The sequence below is a fragment of the Aedes albopictus genome, chromosome 3 (assembly GCF_035046485.1).
Source record: "Aedes albopictus strain Foshan chromosome 3, AalbF5, whole genome shotgun sequence".
NCBI lineage: Eukaryota > Metazoa > Arthropoda > Insecta > Diptera > Culicidae > Aedes > Aedes albopictus.
Window position 1 is genome coordinate 429,536,715 of NC_085138.1, and position 20,590 is coordinate 429,557,304.

Genomic DNA, 20,590 nt, shown 5'->3' on the forward strand with positions numbered 1-20,590 from the left:
GCATGGGAGCCAACGCTTCAACCATCAATGCAATTAAACATTACTCGATTTACTACATGAGTGATCCAAATATTTGATAATTGTTCGATCTGTTTTTGAAATATAGCTTAAAATATACAAGCTTCTAGTCCAAATGCATAATAATAGTTCAATTTCGCTTCATTCAGGATTTGCTCAAGCAGTTTATATTTTTTGTTAAGTTAAACTTAGAGGCTTGCTTAGAGGTTGAAGTTAGAATTTTCTGTTTCACAATAGAAAACAATTTCCTTGACAATTTCCAAACCATTCGATTTAATGTAAAAATAGTGCAAAACAGTATGTTCTGCATCACAATAGACAACAATTCCAAAACAATTGAATCTAACGTGGAGCCAATAATAAAGCCACTGCTCAAAGCAACACGTTTACCGTACATTTCACTGTTTAGAACAATTTAAAAACATAAGAATCTTCTGTATTACGATAGAAAACAATTCCCACACCATTGAATCAATTGTGGAACCAGTAGTGAAATCACTACTCAGAACAATACGTTTACCGTTCGATTCACTGTTTGAAACAATTCGAAAACATAAGAATCTTCTGTATCATAATAGAAAACAATACCAAAACAATTGAATTCAATGTAAAAACAGTACAAACAGTATGTTCGGCTTCACAATAGAAAACAATTTCAATACAATTGAATCAAATGTGGAACCAGAAATAAAATTACTACCCAAAACAATACGTTTACTGAGCATTTCACTGTTTGAAACAATTCGAAAACATAAGAATCTTCTGTATCACATTAGAAAACCATGCCCAAACCATTGAATCTAATGTAAAATCAAAGTTTAAAACAGTATGTTTTCGGCTTATTTAACTGTTCAAAACAATACAAACACATAAAAATCTTCTGTATATTTGATACCACGTATCGGTATTATCAACATTTCATTTACATTAGAATCTTATGTTTTGTGAAAAAATATGTATGAAAAAAAGTCCTTTTTTGTATTGTTACGATACTTAACAACCTATACAATTCAATGTGAAATCCTCATTCACATTTGATTCTATTGTTAGAAACATTTGATTCTGTTGTTTTTCTATTGTTATTTTAACATTGAATTCTATTGTGAGAGCATGGTTTTCAATGGTACTGTCACATTGGAATCCTATGTTCTTCTATTGTATTTTTTATCCGGGAAGCTTCTTTGTAGTGCGGGCGTATATCGATGATTCATGATTATTTCCGCGCATTACAGTAAAGAAAACTGGGATAAATTTATAGGTAATACGATCTGAAAATGGACCAACAAGTGCATAAACAAACGGATCAACAAACCAGCTGTCAAAATTTTATTTGCCTGCTGTTTGGTCATCATAAATTCTGAAAAATAGCCAAGCGGTCTACAAATGGCATTTATAAGAACATTTTGGCAAGAATACTGTCTTCACAAATGCAATTATAAATGTATACGCACTAATAGATTCTTTTATGGCTGCAAAACAGCAATGTTGATAAATCTGATAGCCGCCATAATAATTTTATTTCATTTCATTCTTATACTTTATTTTTAAGCATTTGCGCACATAGTGTTCCTTGATAATGGAGTGATACCAACTGAAATTTATTTAATGGCTAAAATAGCATATTGAAAAGGCTACATGTAAGTGAAATTTATGAAATTATTATTTTGTCCAACATTTCTTACTCTGGTAGGAACCAAAAATAAATCGAAATGTGAGCGATTTTCGAAGGGGCTTTTTATTTTTAGGCCTATTTTAGTATGTTTCGCAGTGAATTTCACGTGGCAATTGAAATTAAAGTACTAGACGATAAATATTTCACCTGAAAAAATATGATGGAGCCATCATGTTTCGAATTTGGTGTTCTCTTTTTTTTTGTTTTTAAGAATTTATTTAGATTGGATGTAATTCATAAACACAAAAATGTTATGATAAAAGCAATTATTAGTGGAAAAAGCAAGCGCTTAGACAGCGTGGCATAGAAACGGCAATGCCAAATCGCTTTTGTTAAGGTTCTTTCGAAACCTCCTGCAGGGTGGGCCAACTGATCTGATTTCACTCTTCGTGAGGTTATGGTCGATGAAATAAAGTCGAAAATATCTTGGCCATGGCTTTATGAAAGTCGTTTTATAGCAACCTTGTAGAATTTGATAAAACTTGAAATGTTACTTGGGGGGTCTAAAATCGTCAAATTTTGCGTTACGTAATATTTGAATGTACCCCAAGGAGAAACGAAAGTACGAGCACAGCGGAGCGGACCTGGTGTGATGGTTAGAACTCTTGACCCTCACGCCGAGGACCTGGGATCGAATCCCACTCCCGACAAACTCGCAAAATGTGAGTTCTTCCTTCGGAAGAGAAGTAAAGCGTGGGTCCCGAGATGAACTAGCCTAGGGCTAAAAATCTCGTTAATACAGATAAAAAAAAAAAGTACGAGCACAGAGAACAGACATCCAAGTCCAGTTCCGAAACTGTGTAAGGAATTTAACGGCCATTTGAAATATGCAACTCAAGTGGCAATAGCGTGGCGCTCCAATCGGTTAATTTCCCATACTAATTTAATTCACCACTTGAAATGTTTCAATTCACCACTGACTGTGGCAATATGGTGTTTGGTGGCGTTAGTGTTGTCATCGTGTATTGGTTTGCAACCTTACTCAAGTAAAGATTCAAATCCTTACACAGCTTTCCGAATGAAATTTATTCTAGCCTGGATGTCTGTTCTCTGTGGTACGAGTGCTTTTGGCATTAGCCTCTGCATGCTGTGAGATTTTGACTTTTACTGCGAGCACTGTGTTCAAAATTCCTATGAGAGATAGCAGGACAGCACCAAAACAGAGCTCGCAGTAAAAGTCAAAGAATTTTGCCAGCATACACAGGCTAATTGGCTTTGACGGAAGCAAAAATGCACTCACTCCAATGGGAAATCCCATTTGTATCTGTCACCGTGTGCGACAAGAAATATAAACAAACGAATTTTGTCTCGTTTTTTCTCACGTTTGCCATACGACTCCCGCAAGGTGGCAGCACTGCAACGCCATCAAGGCCTATAAAGCTGGGTCTTGTGGGCTGACTCAATTTGCTCTCTCAGCGGGAGCCTAAATCGGGAGCCAAACATTGCATATTGAGGTTATGTTCAACCTGTGTGATCAATTAGGAAGTATTGTTATCTATCGGAATTTAAAAAAATATTTTCATCTCTAATTTGTTTTTTTTTAACAAACTGTATATCACACATGATCGAACCATTTTACATCTCTTATTTTGATCAGAGATACATTCGCCGTGAAACAATAAAATACTAGCGCGACCTTTCCAACGGCCTTTCACCGAAGACCACATTATCAAGAAGACTTGCAGCACTGCTGAAAGCCGGGAGTCACTTTTAGCAGCGCCACCACGGATGAAGGTGGCACTATTCGTGATAGTGTGTGTAAATCTTCATACTCGCATCAATTCACTCTAACACTTTTATACAAAGGTGACACCTTAGCTCACCAGGCAGCGGTGCCGTCGGTGACGCTTGCCGTTAGTATGGGACCATTCATAAACCACGTAGACTTTTAGGGGAAAGGGGAGGGGGTCTGGCCAAAGTCCACGCTCCACACAAATTTTAAAGTTTTTGTATGGACGAAAGTCTACGAGGGGGGTGGGGGGTCTGAGATGGTCAAAATTTGGTCTACGTGGTTTATGAACAGCCCCTATGGAAAAATGACAGAGTTCCATGTCTTCTTGATAAAGTACACAGCTAGTTTAGATTACCGACTTCGGTAAAATTTTACTGGGTTTTTGAACTGCTGGCTTTTCGGTATTTTTTTCAATTACCGAAGAGTATGTAAATTGAAAAGTTGATCATCTGTCAAATAATAACTGAGCTAGTCAGTAATTTTTGTTGGGGAAATTTACTGACTTTCAGTTATTCATTTGTTTACAGCTGACTACCGAGTTTCCCAGTTTCATAATACTTGCCCATACCTCGCACTCCCTCGCATTTTGTGTTATTTAATCATTTTTGCATAAATACATTGCGGATATAGTCATGAATGCCGGCAAAATGATCGTCTTTTTAAATCTTTGTCAGCTCTTGGGAGGACAGTACAGAATCTGCGACGGATTTGCGAAAGTGGTTGAACAAAACTAGATCCGCGATGCTGCTGGTGCTAAAGTGTGTAAGGAAATCAATCTTTGAACCACACGGGAGATGCCACACATTGCAGTATCTTCCCTGATCTAGTCCCGCATAATAACCTTCTCTATGAATTCGTCGCAGAATCTGTATTCCTTACCTGTGAGTTGACGGGATGATAAAAAGATCAAGTCTTCAGCTGCTATGGACGGCAAAATTGAGTTCGATAAGAATTCTGCTGCTGCTGCTCCTGGAAAATGATGGTGAATGGATGTTTGACAGCTGCCCGTGAGAGCAGCAGTTTGTTTTCGTTTACATTGGCGAAAACTCGGTACAGGAGCAATGATTACTGAAAATCGGTAGTTGATTTCACTGACTTTTTCCTCCTTTTCGGTGTAATATGAAAATTACCGGGTTACAAGCGACTCAAATAACCGAACTCAGTAAAATGTAGAACACATTACTGAAGTTCGGTATCTCTTCAAACAAAAATGCTGATTTGTCGCCAAATCATTGTTTAACAGTTCGAGCCCAGTAAAAATAGTTACCGAACTCGTAATTCTTAAATAAGTGTGTAGTCTTCGCTAGAGGTTCAAATAAAAAAATGAACCCCGGTGGTTTGCATGAGGTGTCGTTCAAACCAACGGTGGTAGACCACGGGGTAGACGGTAAATCGTGAATAAGCGACAAAGATTAAGGCAATCTGGCGCTCATCACCCTTCTCTCTCAAGCAGCAGCAGAAGATAGCAATTTTTTGTTTAATGTTTTCATAGGGAAACGTTTCCCTATGAAAACAAACCTATCCTCCTCGGGAGCCAAGGCTTTATCGTAATGAAAAACCTGATGTGATTTTTGCGAGGATTTTTGGATAACGAAAGGGCCTTTTGCAGGTAACAAAGATTTACTGTTTTGAAGCCCACTGGGGTTTCATGAATCTGACAGTTCTCAAGTCATACTATTTTGGGAACGTATGGGCAAGGCGGGTAAAGTGGGCATCAGTTAGTTCAGTAAGCGGTCCGGTCACCAAAATCGTCCATTTCGTTTTGAGCCTTCAACGGTGAAACTCGTGTTGATTAGTCGGACAGACATTTAGCTTAAAAAAATCTTTACAATATTTATTAAACAAGAGAATGTAGTTATAAAAGTGTGAAAACATCTCAATCTGCTGATTGACGATGTGCGCATTTTGAAACCAACTAAAATGGAATTGATCTGATTCCAAGCGCTTGTCATGGATCCCGGTGAAATGGCTACATTTATTGATCCGCGTGGTAAGTTCAAGACCAATTTGAATTAATCGCAATAAATCTGCCCACGTAAATTAATCGACTGATGATTCAAAAAACCCTAATTTCGTATGAAAAATCCATGATTTGACACTCATGCACCATTCTGATGCCATTTCCGCCATGCATTCCGATAGTTGAATTTTGAGGTTAGGATATTCGTCTAATGCGGATGTCTTATTATTTTTACAGGGGCGTCATTGAGTAAGGGGCATAGCACGGATCATCAAGGAAGCAACTAAAAATACTACACCCAGGTAAGTGTAATAGCAAATACAAAGCAAACTTGTTTTGTATCTCGAAGCAATTTCGTATGATGATAAAACCCCTACCATTTATGAATCCTTATGATTCTAAACTATGCACCACTATCTGAAACATTCATTGTTTGAAATAACAAATATTTACTGTTGTTTGTATGTTTTGTATGATTTCCAATCTGATCTCGATTTTTTCTCTTTCTAGATGTCTACTCCAACGAAGGAAAAATGATGACTCAAGAGGTAGGTTTATTTACAAACGTTTTGTAGTAAGTTGATTGGCAAGACATGTTTTAATGATGAGAGAAATCCTTAACCATTTTATGAAATCGATGATTCAACAAAGATATGCACCACTATCTGATGCAAACTTTTAAGCCAACAATTTATGAATCAAACAAATCTTTTTGCAATGTGTAACTCCTGTTCTGTTTTTTACAGGTTTAATCCTCGGTCTAAAATCGCGGGAATGATACTCAAGCAGTAGCATTGAAGCAGGTAAATTTCATATTATATCACCACATAACCACAGTGTTTGAAATCATGAAAGATATAATAGTCGGCATTTTCAGTTTGAAAGTAATGCTACGGTGTGTTTCCAGGGGGAATTTTTGGGCACTTTACATTTTAATTCAGCCAATTTTATATCAATCAATTGCCTTGTTCAATCAAACAGTTAACGATGAGCTACGTACAATATCTAGCAGTTAACAAAAATCCTCCCAACCAGAATGACTTGAAAGTTGTTGCATAGTTTAAGGAGTAACATTTGATGAATACCTATATAATTATTAATTTGTAATTTATTAATCGTACGTAAGCCTGTCAGTTTTACAACTTTGTATCAGGTTAAGGAAAGTTAAACAACACAATTGTGTAACAAAGTTTACATATACACCATTCAGCATTTTAGTTATACTTTTAAGTGATTTTCACCTACCATTATTTTTACACTGAAAATCCCGACTTACTACACGTTCGCGTTTTCAACTACTGTGCATTCTCAAATTTACGTTTAAAATGATGATAACAATCCTTATAGTTACATGAATACTATGATTCAACAATTTTATGCACCACTATCTGACTAAACAAATTCATAAAGCTTTGTAATTCTAAAAATTATCCTTTTACCCCATCAATAACAATAACTTTTCTTTTCTCTTACAGGCGGCCGACTTGTCTTTCAGGACTATGTTTATTCTTTCAAAAGTTCAATAAAAGAAAACCGTTTCTTAACTAATATGACGTTTTTAATTCAAATTCAACATAGTTCTCAAAGAAAATTATCACAAAATCCACTGTTATTCGGAAAAGTAATGCTCATCCTTCAGCTCCTCCGGCATGTATCGCAGTCCGGATTCGTCCTTGTGTAGCAGGTTGTACCCCGCTCCGTAGTTGAGGCTCTTCATCAGTTTGGTCGAGGCGTTCCGCAGATGCAGCGGGACACTCGGCATGGGTCCTTTGTGTTGCGCGATCGATGCCTTGCACCGGTTGAAAGCGTTGTACACTTCGCGGCTTTTGGGTGCTCGGGCCAGATAAACGGCACAGTGCGCAATGATGCAGTCCGCTTCGGGCATTCCGACGGCTTGTACAGCGTTCAGGGTTGAAGTGGCCACCGTCAGGGCGTTGGTGTCGGCCAAGCCGATGTCTTCACTGGCCATTCGGATCATCCGTCGAACCAGATAGCGTGGATCCTCTCCGGAGACCAACATCCGGGAGCACCAGTAGAGGGCTGCGTTGTCGTCCGAGGCGCGGATCGATTTATGCAAAGCCGAGATCAATTCGTAGTGCTGGTCTCCTTTGCGGTCGTACAGCATGTGGGATTTCTGCAAGAAATGAATATTACACCATACAAAATTGCAACTCATTACTACGAAGATAGAGTACTGGCCATCAGGCATGTCCTATTTTGCCCCCATTCACACATCAGTTTCATGTGAATAGGTCTCGTTTTTCTAATGGAGCCAACCGAACTTACCTTAATTCCCTCTTTGATTTCATCCAGCGAGATCCGTTTCAAAGCGGAATTCTCTTCCTCTTGCTGAGCCGCAACCGTATTCAGCGCCAGCTGAAGACTGTTCAGCGCAATCCGAGCATCACCGTCGCAAATTTCCGCCAGCCAGCGAATGCTCTCGGCGCTGATCATCATCCGTGGAACGAACGGCAGACTCCGGATGTCCGGTACTTTATTGTTGTTCTCAAACATGATCGTCTTGTACTGCGGAAGCGCCCGCTCCAGAATCTTCATCACCGCTTCCACGCCCAACTTCTCCAGCACAATCACCCGACAGCGGCTCAGCAGGGCCGAGTTCAAGCTGAACGACGGATTCTCCGTCGTGGCCCCGATCAGCGTAATGGTACCGCTTTCAACGTGCGGCAGGAAGATGTCCTGCTGCAGCTTGTTGAACCGATGAATCTCATCCATGAACATAATCGTCTTCCGTTTGAATGCAATGTCGTTTTTGGCCACTTTGACTGCTTCCTTAACGTCGTTCACTCCGCTCATTGTGGCGGACAATTTAACGAATCGCATGGTCTCGTGCTTCTTGCAGTGGGTCGCAATAATGTGAGCCAAGGTCGTCTTGCCACACCCCGGAGGACCCCACAGGATCATACTTGGAATGGTATTCTTCTCAAACAGCGTCCTCAAAACCGTATTCTTTCCAATTATCTGCTCCTGACCGATGTAATCGCCCAGCTCGTTCGGTCGCATTTTCTCCGCCAGGGGAACACTTCCTCCATCATCCTCCGCCGCTTTCGCTTTGGCCTTCTCACGTTTACTCTGTTCCCGCTCTTTTTCCTTCTCTTCGTCCGACAAATCAATCACCGTCCGTTCGATATCCTCCTCGTTCACATGTCCACCGTTACTATTCCTATCCTCTCCTCGTCTGGCCCGCTTAGCACTTCCGACGTTCGGCGACGTTTTGTTAAAAATGCTGAAGCTTCGCTTGGATTCTCTTCCGGCCGTGGCAACACTCCCATCCACCGTCGTCCCGTTGGTCGTTGATTGGGGCGCCGTCGAATCGTTCAAAAACAAACAACGATCAACGTGCGCCTCGATGTCCGACATCGGGAACAGCTTGTCGCACACCGGACAGACCGATCGGGTGCACGACGATGATGGTTGCGGTTCTTCGGACATTCCGAAGGAGTCGCGTACTAACGGCCGACAGGTTTTAAAATTCAGTAAAACGTTTGGAAACCGTAAAAATAAGATGCACTTTTCTAAACGCGGGACATGTTTTCACTGGAAAAAAATACGTTTTATGTTTGTTTACTTTGTGCAAAGCGCGATGTCAGTACACGCGGGGGGTCACTCAATGGAAAAATGCCGAAAAGGCCTATTATATAATGAAAAAGATTTTTCTGGACAGTGATTTGAATAGGTCGTTAGTTCCCTGAGAATCATGGAACTGATGGAATTCAACTCAGGGGTGATACACAAATTATGTCACGCAAAAATCGACCTTTTTCAACCCCCCCTCTCCCCTATGTCACACCTTTTGTATGGGACCTCAAAATTATTTGTATGGGTTGCCACGTTCTGCTAAACCCCCCCTCCCCCTACAAGCGTGACGTAATTTGTGTACGACCCCTCACTTATGCCACCTTATGCTGTTTTTCTCCATTATCCATTTCCAACCTGGATTAGAACTGGATCAGATCACAGTTTCAACCCAAACCCGACATAATTTAAGCTTTGAACAGCTTTGAACCTTATATCACAGAGAAACAGACGTCACACTCTCAACGCCTTCCATCGATCACCTTTTTAACGGTTGATTCAAATTTTTAGTAGTAGGTCGATTGGCCACTCGCGGCGCTGGTGTCGTTTTTGCTCCTGTTTGACGTTTGCTCACTACCGCCATCTAGTGGCGGCCCGGCTAAACACAGTAGATTTAGCATTGGGCGATTACGTTTTCGTGACGATGTTTTTTTAATGAAATTTGTTCTAAGTGTTACGTCTGTTTCTCTGTGCTTATATATCCCATAGTGGTTTCTGCTTTTAGTAGTGTTGCGTGTACGTACACGCTGCATTACACGAACACCACTTGAGTTACTGGTTGAAAATAGTAAACAAAGATCAGCTGTTTCCAGCAAAATCAAATGGGCATATTTTCAACCAGTAGATTCGCATTAGTGTTCGTGACACCGCGCTGCGAAACCACTATAGCGGGAATGAGCCATTTTACGAGACGTTTCGGATCAGCTGATCGCTCATTTTATGAATGAAAATTTGACAGGAGGTTGCGCCCAAGCCCGTGAGTGTTAATATCAATATCAACACTGTTGTCGTTTCGTAAAATAGACTATAGATTCCAGCGCGAAAAATGATTAAGCATATCTGGAGCTCGATTTGAAAAGGTCGTATGTGCTTTTGTCGATTAAAAATTCGATCATTTGGATTCGCTTATTATAGCAAAAACCGTTGAAATTGAACAAAGTTGATACGTACAGCAGAATCATCACAAAACAGGCTTTCCGTTCCATCATTAAAAGTCTCCAAAATATCTTCTCTATTGCTACAATAACTAAAATAAACTGATCGAATTTTATATCGACAAATGTACATACGACCTTTTCAAATCGAGCTCCAGATATTTTAGAGTAAGGGTCTGTGTCAATTGGGTTGTTTAGTGAATTAAATATTGCTATTTTCTTTAGCCTAATCGGAAGAGCTCATTTTTCTGAGTATAAGTTGATTTTATTGCGTTCAAATTCCTTTGTTTAGATGGTTAAATAATCAAAACAGTTTTAATATCCGTGGATAGAATGACAGTTCAATCGATAAAGTGACAGTTCGCCCCGAACAAAAAAAATTCCCCATACAAATTTTAAATGCATTTTAAAAATAGTTCCCGGGCACCAAAAATGATGAAATTTTTCTGAGCCACTATGATTTTTTTCAGATTTTTAGAACTTTATTTTGATACCTAAAATCAATTTCAAAGAGATTTTTTGAAATCACCTTTTGACAGCTGGGCAACTGTTTGACAGCTCCGCCCAGTACAAAATGGAATGAGGGGTGATTCGACAAATCGCTCCCATACAAACTTCAAACTGATTTTAAAATAGGTTCCCGGGCACCAAAATTCATGAAAATTTGGATTTCGGCTCAGTTTGACATGCAGACTCAGAATATGGAATTATCTCAACACCGCTAATGAAGCCAATTGACACAGACCCTGAGTGTATTATAAACGTTTGTTTCCAATGCAAAACTATGGTTAAAGGTGTACTCAATAATGTATACCGCATTTAGTTCATCACTGGACTGCGCACTGAGTCTTCATAAGTGCGAAAACGTAAATAAAACTGCGCGATTGGATCTAATCTAATTGATGTCTTCGGCGCACTATTTCTTCGATGTATGCTGAATAAGTGCTCTGAAGACACCAAGTCGATTGGATGCAATCGCGCACTTTTATTTGCATTTTCGCACTTGTGAAAACTAGTGCGATAGTCCAGTGGTGAACTAAATGCGCTATATCGTTCAATGTTCACTTGTACGCAGTCTGCTATTTATATCTGTGGGCTCACTTAACAAAAATCACAATACCACAGAAAACATACATTCAAGCCCAAAGCTGTTTAAGGAATTAAACGGTCGTTTGAAATGGCAACACAAGTGGCAATTCTGTTTCGGCGCTGGTACCGCAAAGTTCCAATGCCGTTGTCAGTGGTGGATATGAAACTTATCGTGATACGTATACTCACCACTGATTGTGGCAACTTGCCATGAGTTATCAACGCTAAAAAATGAGTTCTTACACAGCTTTCGAGACAAAATTTGTTCTAGCTTGCCATTTCAAATGACCGTTAAATTCCTTACACAGTTTTGGAACTGGACTTGGATGTCTGTTCTCTGTGGCTATTCTCCGTGCAGTTGAAACCCGGAATTTTCGACTAGCGAAGTTGGACTTTTCTCAAAATCCATGCTTCGGACCTAACTTCGGAGGTGGTGCGCTGTATAGTGGACCAGGTTACTATACAGCGCACCACCCAAGTAACCAGTAAGCATTTAAAATAGCATTCCTTCAGCATTATAGTAGCCTTTACGACAAGGTGTTAAATGCTAATTAGCCGTATAGTGCTACCTCACAGCAGGTTTTGGCAAAATAACGGGCTGTCTTAGTGCTATCCCTTCAGGAACGTCGTGACGAAATGTCAAAGAAGTGTAACGCCTCGTCGAGCAAAAAAAAAACAAAAATAGATTGACGTCTGCTTCTCGTTCTCTCAGCCTGCTTCCCCGCTTCATCGTCCTTCCATATTCCAGCCGGTGCTAGGTGGTACTTTTTTGCTGATTTTTGTAGTGATGTAGGTTTGAACTTACGATCCGGAGATTGATTAATCATATCTGCTTCGGATTCTGTTGCTCCTGATCCACGATGCTAAAGCTGTCCCGGTGGCGTGCGTTGATTTAATCGCTAATATAAAGAATGATTCGATAACAGCTTCAGATTCAACATCCAAAACTTGTTTTCATTGAGATATTTCATTGTGGTAGAGCATTACGATCCCTTCTTTTAAATATCTGTGGAATAAGATTGTTTTTTCCCTCTTTCAAACAATCCTATGATCAACCAAAGCACGCACCTATTCAGCATATATTTTCCGACGAAATGATAAATAATTGGTGATTTTTTGATGGACAAGTTCCTAATCCAATCCAGCTGCAGTAATGTTTTCTTTGGTGCTTTTGGATGAGTAGGGGAAAATGAAGAAACAAATAAGATGCACAGATTTGTAAACAGAAGCATAGGCTCTGTAAGAGAGAGACAAAATGTGTTGCCAAATGCGTAACATATCTCCCAACCTTTTTGCTCCTAGAATTTAAAGAGCAGTTGAAAAGCATTCTGTATGCTCCCAAGTGAAACCACTTCAAGCAGTTGAAATGCTAATTAACAACCGAAAGCTTTTGAGCAGCACAGCTTATGCTAACTCAAGGCAGCTATGCATTCGAACTGCTCATGTAACGCAGCAAGCAGTTTAAATGCGTAATACGGGTTGATACACGGCTTATTCAAATGCTTAGTGGTTACCTGGGCACTTTCGAAGTTAGGTCCGACGCATGGATTTTGAGAAAAGTCCAACTTCACTAGTCGAAAACTCCGATTTTCAACTAAATTGAGAATAGGTTGCGATGCAGTCTTGCGGCCAAGCGAAAAAAATCCAATCAAACTTGCGTCTTGTCACTTCAATTTGACGAAAAGATCGGAGATCTTATCTAGCAGGTCGCCGCCTGTCTGTCGTCATAGGTGATTGTCAGTCCGTTTCATTTGCCGCAACGTCTGGTATCCCACAAGGCAGCCACTTGGGACCACTGATCTTTTTGACTGACCGCAATTTCGTCGTTTCTGTTGTTGGCGCCATCTGTCCGCCGGTCCGCGAACTGTCGTGCACTTGATTTCTGGAGCAACTTTAGACTAGGACCTTTCGTCATAGCTAAAATGTTGGGCGTGTGTAAGAGTTGCACTAATGAGCTCGTTGATAACTCAATAATGAAATGTGGCGGGTTCTGCTCAGCTCGTTTTTGCGTTGATTGCGCTGAATTGGACCCCAGCGCGCGTGCGAATGTCGATACCTACACAAGCCTCTATTGGATGTGCAAGGAATGCTGCAAACTCATGGAAAATGCGAGATTCAAAAATGCGCTGGTTTCATCGAACGCTGTTAATACCGGATTTCTAAACGCAATGAAGGATGAAATACCCCAAGTAACCAGTAAGCATTTAAAATAGCATTCCTTCAGCATTATAGTAGCCTTTACGACAAGGTGTTAAATGCTAATTAGCCGTATAGTGCTACCTCACAGCAGGTTTTGGCAAAATAACGGGCTGTCTTAGTGCTATCCCTTCAGGAACGTCGTGACGAAATGTCAAAGAAGTGTAACGCCTCGTCGAGCAAAAAAAAAACAAAAATAGATTGACGTCTGCTTCTCGTTCTCTCAGCCTGCTTCCCCGCTTCATCGTCCTTCCATATTCCAGCCGGTGCTAGGTGGTACTTTTTTGCTGATTTTTGTAGTGATGTAGGTTTGAACTTACGATCCGGAGATTGATTAATCATATCTGCTTCGGATTCTGTTGCTCCTGATCCACGATGCTAAAGCTGTCCCGGTGGCGTGCGTTGATTTAATCGCTAATATAAAGAATGATTCGATAACAGCTTCAGATTCAACATCCAAAACTTGTTTTCATTGAGATATTTCATTGTGGTAGAGCATTACGATCCCTTCTTTTAAATATCTGTGGAATAAGATTGTTTTTTCCCTCTTTCAAACAATCCTATGATCAACCAAAGCACGCACCTATTCAGCATATATTTTCCGACGAAATGATAAATAATTGGTGATTTTTTGATGGACAAGTTCCTAATCCAATCCAGCTGCAGTAATGTTTTCTTTGGTGCTTTTGGATGAGTAGGGGAAAATGAAGAAACAAATAAGATGCACAGATTTGTAAACAGAAGCATAGGCTCTGTAAGAGAGAGACAAAATGTGTTGCCAAATGCGTAACATATCTCCCAACCTTTTTGCTCCTAGAATTTAAAGAGCAGTTGAAAAGCATTCTGTATGCTCCCAAGTGAAACCACTTCAAGCAGTTGAAATGCTAATTAACAACCGAAAGCTTTTGAGCAGCACAGCTTATGCTAACTCAAGGCAGCTATGCATTCGAACTGCTCATGTAACGCAGCAAGCAGTTTAAATGCGTAATACGGGTTGATACACGGCTTATTCAAATGCTTAGTGGTTACCTGGGAGTGTCGATGAAGAGAAATCGATCATGTAATTTTTAAACTTAATTTGAGCACAATCTAGATTTGTCCAAATAGAAACCAATGCAAACAAACAAACAAACAAACAAACAAACAAACAAACAAACAAACAAACAAACAAACAAACAAACAAACAAACAAACAAACAAACAAACAAACAAACAAACAAACAAACAAACAAACAAACAAACAAACAAACAAACAAACAAACAAACAAACAAACAAACAAACAAACAAACAAACAAACAAACAAACAAACAAACAAACAAACAAACAAACAAACAAACAAACAAACAAACAAACAAACAAACAAACAAACAAACAAACAAACAAACAAACAAACAAACAAACAAACAAACAAACAAACAAACAAACAAACAAACAAACAAACAAACAAACAAACAAACAAACAAACAAACAAACAAACAAACAAACAAACAAACAAACAAACAAACAAACAAACAAACAAACAAACAAACAAACAAACAAACAAACAAACAAACAAACAAACAAACAAACAAACAAACAAACAAACAAACAAACAAACAAACAAACAAACAAACAAACAAACAAACAAACAAACAAACAAACAAACAAACAAACAAACAAACAAACAAACAAACAAACAAACAAACAAACAAACAAACAAACAAACAAACAAACAAACAAACAAACAAACAAACAAACAAACAAACAAACAAACAAACAAACAAACAAACAAACAAACAAACAAACAAACAAACAAACAAACAAACAAACAAACAAACAAACAAACAAACAAACAAACAAACAAACAAACAAACAAACAAACAAACAAACAAACAAACAAACAAACAAACAAACAAACAAACAAACAAACAAACAAACAAACAAACAAACAAACAAACAAACAAACAAACAAACAAACAAACAAACAAACAAACAAACAAACAAACAAACAAACAAACAAACAAACAAACAAACAAACAAACAAACAAACAAACAAACAAACAAACAAACAAACAAACAAACAAACAAACAAACAAACAAACAAACAAACAAACAAACAAACAAACAAACAAACAAACAAACAAACAAACAAACAAACAAACAAACAAACAAACAAACAAACAAACAAACAAACAAACAAACAAACAAACAAACAAACAAACAAACAAACAAACAAACAAACAAACAAACAAACAAACAAACAAACAAACAAACAAACAAACAAACAAACAAACAAACAAACAAACAAACAAACAAACAAACAAACAAACAAACAAACAAACAAACAAACAAACAAACAAACAAACAAACAAACAAACAAACAAACAAACAAACAAACAAACAAACAAACAAACAAACAAACAAACAAACAAACAAACAAACAAACAAACAAACAAACAAACAAACAAACAAACAAACAAACAAACAAACAAACAAACAAACAAACAAACAAACAAACAAACAAACAAACAAACAAACAAACAAACAAACAAACAAACAAACAAACAAACAAACAAACAAACAAACAAACAAACAAACAAACAAACAAACAAACAAACAAACAAACAAACAAACAAACAAACAAACAAACAAACAAACAAACAAACAAACAAACAAACAAACAAACAAACAAACAAACAAACAAACAAACAAACAAACAAACAAACAAATGTAGGAGTTTTAGTAGGCTATGATTAACAGAATAGGGTCATTCGATGTAATGTCAGATCATTCAATCTCGAGTCGCCAAATAAATGAGACGTATCTATTCATTGGTCAAGTCCTCTGTATTTGCAATAACTTCACAAACAAACAAACAAACAAACAAACAAACAAACAAACAAGCAAACAAACAACAAATACCGTCAAGGCACCATTCACCGTGGATCTAAGAGGATTCAGGGCAAATAAGGACTGTCATTTGATACCAGTCTTATAAACATTGTTGGTGACGCTTTAAATTGCCTTCATTATAGGATAAAATTAAAGTAATATCCAGAGAAGTCGAAAATTTTTCACAAAATTTGGTGTTATAATACAATTAGTAAAGCGTAGTAAGGTCGCCTGATTCTGTGGTAGGTCACCATTCACCGTGGTAGTAGGGACCCATTCACCGTGTATGAGAAATTTTATTCTATTTTGTTTAAAAATGATCAAAACAACCCAGCCAAGGGATTTTTCTTCGTTTATATTCATATCAAGTAATAACTTACAAGATTTTATTAGAAAAACGAATGTTAAAATTTTTAATTTTTTCTAGGTATATGGGACAATATGGGGCACGGTGAATGATTTTTAGGGTATCCATTTACCGTGCCCTTTTGTTTCAATTAAAAAGTACGAGTAATCGTACTTTCTTGCTAAACTTGCTTCGGTAGTGCAAAATACATACCTGATATGTGAATTTAATTGCTTCTTGGTGGAATAAAAACGTTACTACATTTAGTTTATCGCTTAAATCACCTTAGCGCAGTTTTCGTTTTTTCCACGGGGGTGCTACGGTGATCGTATTTTGTTGCCGCTTATCATGCGCAACCAGAGCTCATCAATACCAACATTCACTCAGTACATAAGCGGGAGAAGATAAGGAAAAACGCACTTTAGCGAACAAAGTTTGTGAGAAGAGGTGTTGTGTGTCTTTTTACAAACAATCCCCACTCTCTGTAGAAACTTTACCTAAACATTGACATTCTCAAATTGAAAATTATCAAATAATGCCGATTTTCATGATCATCAATACTCTAATGAGATCTAATGTGATGCAAGCGTTTTGCATCAATATCCCTCGTAAAAAGGTAAACTTTCAAATTTCACGACTGTATTGGTGCATATTTTGGGTGGAGCATAAATTTATGCTCCATGTAAGGAGGCACAATCCAACCTGTCAAACTCCATAGTGAAAAAATTAGGGGACTGTTATGGTCTTCTTGTTTTCTTACCCCGCATTAAAATTATGCTGCTGTGTTGAAAGATAGGTTGTCAGCTTGAGCCCTACGCTTGAGCCGCTGTTATGCTGGCTACGAAAACATTGCATTGGTGGGATAGGGATGCCAATTCCTTGGAAAAAATAGGTTGCCGTCCCCTTGGTTTTTTCACTATGAATGCAGTGAACGAGCAGAAACCCACTTCATGTGAACACACTTTAGTGTCAAAATGATACTTTTAAATGTTTCTAATGAGTGTTTTGACACGGTAACAACAACAATACATTAGTGTTGTAGTGGTGAAATTGAAGGGAAATTGTCATATCATTCAATCGTAATATGGAAATAATGAAAAAATATTCGAAGGCACACGGTGAATGGCGCCTTGACGGTACAAAAGAAAATAGCAAAAATAAATAAAAGAGAAACAAAACATGTAACAAAAAGAGTGAAAAAGAAAAAAAAACAAAATACTCCGAAAAGCAAGAAGAAGCATTTCAATTGCTTGGTTACAGGTTCTCTTCGATATAACGTACAAAAAAGTTTACTCTTTGTACGTTACATCGAAGTGTACGTTATATCGAAGCAGAGAAAAATTTAATATTTTTTATGCTAATACAGTACGGACCCGATTTTGTCAGCCCCTTTTTGCGACGAACTTTTTGCTCTCATTATCTAACGGGCAAATATTGATCAATTCATTTAAGATCATCATCAAACTACTGCTGAAAGGCAGAACATAGAGGAATAAAAAGTATGAATATCTGTTTAAGTTTTTGAGGGGAGCAAAAAATGTGTTCCGGAAAGGGGCTGACAAAATCGGGTCACTTATGTATTGATGATTTCGACGTGAAATTAACCCTAAATAATCATTTCGGTGAAATTCACAAAACCAATAATGAAAAACATGAGTTTTCACGAAAAAGTAATTTCGTTTTTTGTGCTTCGATATAATGTACACTAAATTTTTACCCAGTTTGCGCTAATTCTAGGTAACAAGGTTAATACTGCAAGAAAACATGGAAAACATTAGGGGGATTCACAACTGCGTAAACTGATTAAACTGATGAGATGTCGCGATTACCAAGGCAATCTTTGATTATTTCATTCGCAAAATCATGAAACATTTCAAATAAGCAGAAAATCATGGCTTACGCAGCAATTTAATCTGTTTAGTGAGTACCCCTATGATTTGAGTGGATTCCTAGCTTATCTGAGGGATATTCCTGAGAAAAATTAAAATTTTCAATGTTGTACGTTATATCGAAGCAAAATGTACGTTATATCGAATTCGCTATATCGAGGGTACGTTAAATCGAAGAATACCTGTATTATGAATTCGGAGCAATGTTTCCAAACAGTTCAATGTTCTTGTGGGTCAACAGAATGCACTCCGGTTTCCCTCAAACTCATTCAAACTATCTACCGAATCTGAACGGATGCACAAAAGGGTTTAAAACGTGATTCATATTCACCATCGACCATGATTGATGACAGCCAGCGAAGTTGGCGTGGCAGTAGCTACGCAGCAAGTCTGACCATCACACGTTGCAATGGTCCACTGCACGAAGTTATGCTGGCCTGCTTACTCTCACAGAAAATTTGACGTTTGAGAGGTGCCGACACCGCTCAAACGTCAAATTTCGTGTGAGAGTAAGCAGGCCAGAATAAATTCGTGCAGTAATCCATTGTTGTTCCTGAAAGCTTCCTTGTCTTGTCAAGCAGTCAGTGGTCGGTCGGCCGCCATACACGATAATGCAGCGACAGTTACTTCCAACCTCACCCACCACCACCCACCAACGACAACGACGACGACGACGTTGGTTGGTGTAAAGCTCAGTCCAGCTCTGAGAGCTTCAAACCCAAGTTTCCAACGCACTGACAGAATGATTGAATTTTCCCCGAGGGCCCACCACGTGGAGTTGAGGTTGGTCGTCTTTGGCTCTGTGTGTGTATCTAATGCCAAGGCTGCTGTCAGGATGGTCAGGATAAGACTCAGGTCAGTTCCTTGTTCCGTTGTGGTTGTTGTTGTTATTGGGTGGGGACAGTTGATACAGTTGGGTATCGTATACCACGGTACCACTTTACGCACATCGAAATTTCGCAGCTGCCTCGCATTCAATTTGCGAGTATGTAGTAGCGTATAATAAGTGCATAAAATTAGTTACAGGAATTACCTAATTATCTTCCGAAAACCAACTGGATTGGATGAAGGATCACTGAGAAACCACTGTGTTATAAAAGTTTCGACTGTACTGCTCTCCCATAGTAAGGATGCCATCTTCAGATCAACCTAGAAGAGCACGTGATATTATTAATGGTTCGTTTTGATTAAACTTTATTAAATCAAGAGACGCCCGGGCTGGGCAGTGAAATGTAATCTGATAGATACGTGCCCGGTAGGGACTGGATTGGCTTTATCGTTCCATTATTCGGGATTGTACGTCACTTGTTTTTAGCCTTTCTCGCACAAAAAAAAAACATTTTATGCAATTCAGTTTCATAATTTACATTTTATATAACTCATTTTGGTATCATAATAGCCGATTTTTCCGAACTGGTTCATTATGCAGCTGAAATGAGTTGCATAATGAAAAATAGTTGTATAATGTTCATAATGCAACTCATTTGAGTTGCATTATGAACATTATGCAACTCAAATGGGTTGCATTATGAAAAAATCATTGCATAAAATTTTGTATGGAACGCGTTGCAAAACTCGATTTTTTCAGCACTCTTCGTATTTATCCAACTCGGCAAGCCTCGTTGGATAAATGTACGACTCGTGCTGAAAAAATCAACTTTTTGCAACTCGTTACATAAATAACTATTTTATCATTAAAAAAGAGTGTAATCAGTTTCGTTCAAAGAGGGTATTCTGCTTAGAGGGTTCGAAAAGTCGGTACAAGATTTTTTTTATAAAAATGGCAGATTGCTTAGCATAATTTGAAGTGACGAATTAAAGATTGCAACGCACATTTAGCTCCAAAGAGGAAATGGAAGATACAAAATTAATGAATGTCGTTGCTGCTTCTATTTGTTATCACCCTTACGTCGGAAATGTACTACATAAATGCAATGATTTTAATTATGTGTGATAATATGTATTAGGAAATTGACAGAGAGAGTTCACCTCGTTCATAAATGCCGCACATAAAATTTGTCCGTAGAGTTAATACAGGTTTAGCAAAAGCAACTTGGGCAACTTGGAGG

General features: G+C 38.4%; 1 protein-coding gene and 1 long non-coding RNA gene across 2 annotated transcripts; one reads left to right on the forward strand and one right to left on the reverse strand.

The window, feature by feature from the left end:
- The first annotated feature begins 5,171 nt into the window (after positions 1–5,171).
- LOC109621469 (uncharacterized) lies at positions 5,172–6,930 on the forward strand. Its single transcript, XR_002201812.3, has 5 exons — positions 5,172–5,412; positions 5,620–5,684; positions 5,893–5,930; positions 6,129–6,185; positions 6,858–6,930. It is a non-coding gene; the product is annotated as an uncharacterized LOC109621469 (long non-coding RNA).
- LOC115267986 (ATPase WRNIP1) lies at positions 6,919–8,937 on the reverse strand. The gene is made up of 2 exons (XM_029875862.2): positions 7,669–8,937; positions 6,919–7,516 (listed from the first exon to the last, which is right to left on the reverse strand). The coding sequence occupies exons 1-2, from the start codon at positions 8,830–8,832 to the stop codon at positions 6,992–6,994; spliced, it is 1,689 nt and encodes a 562-aa protein (XP_029731722.1). The 5' UTR covers positions 8,833–8,937; the 3' UTR covers positions 6,919–6,991.
- Between the last annotated feature and the right edge of the window lie 11,653 nt (positions 8,938–20,590).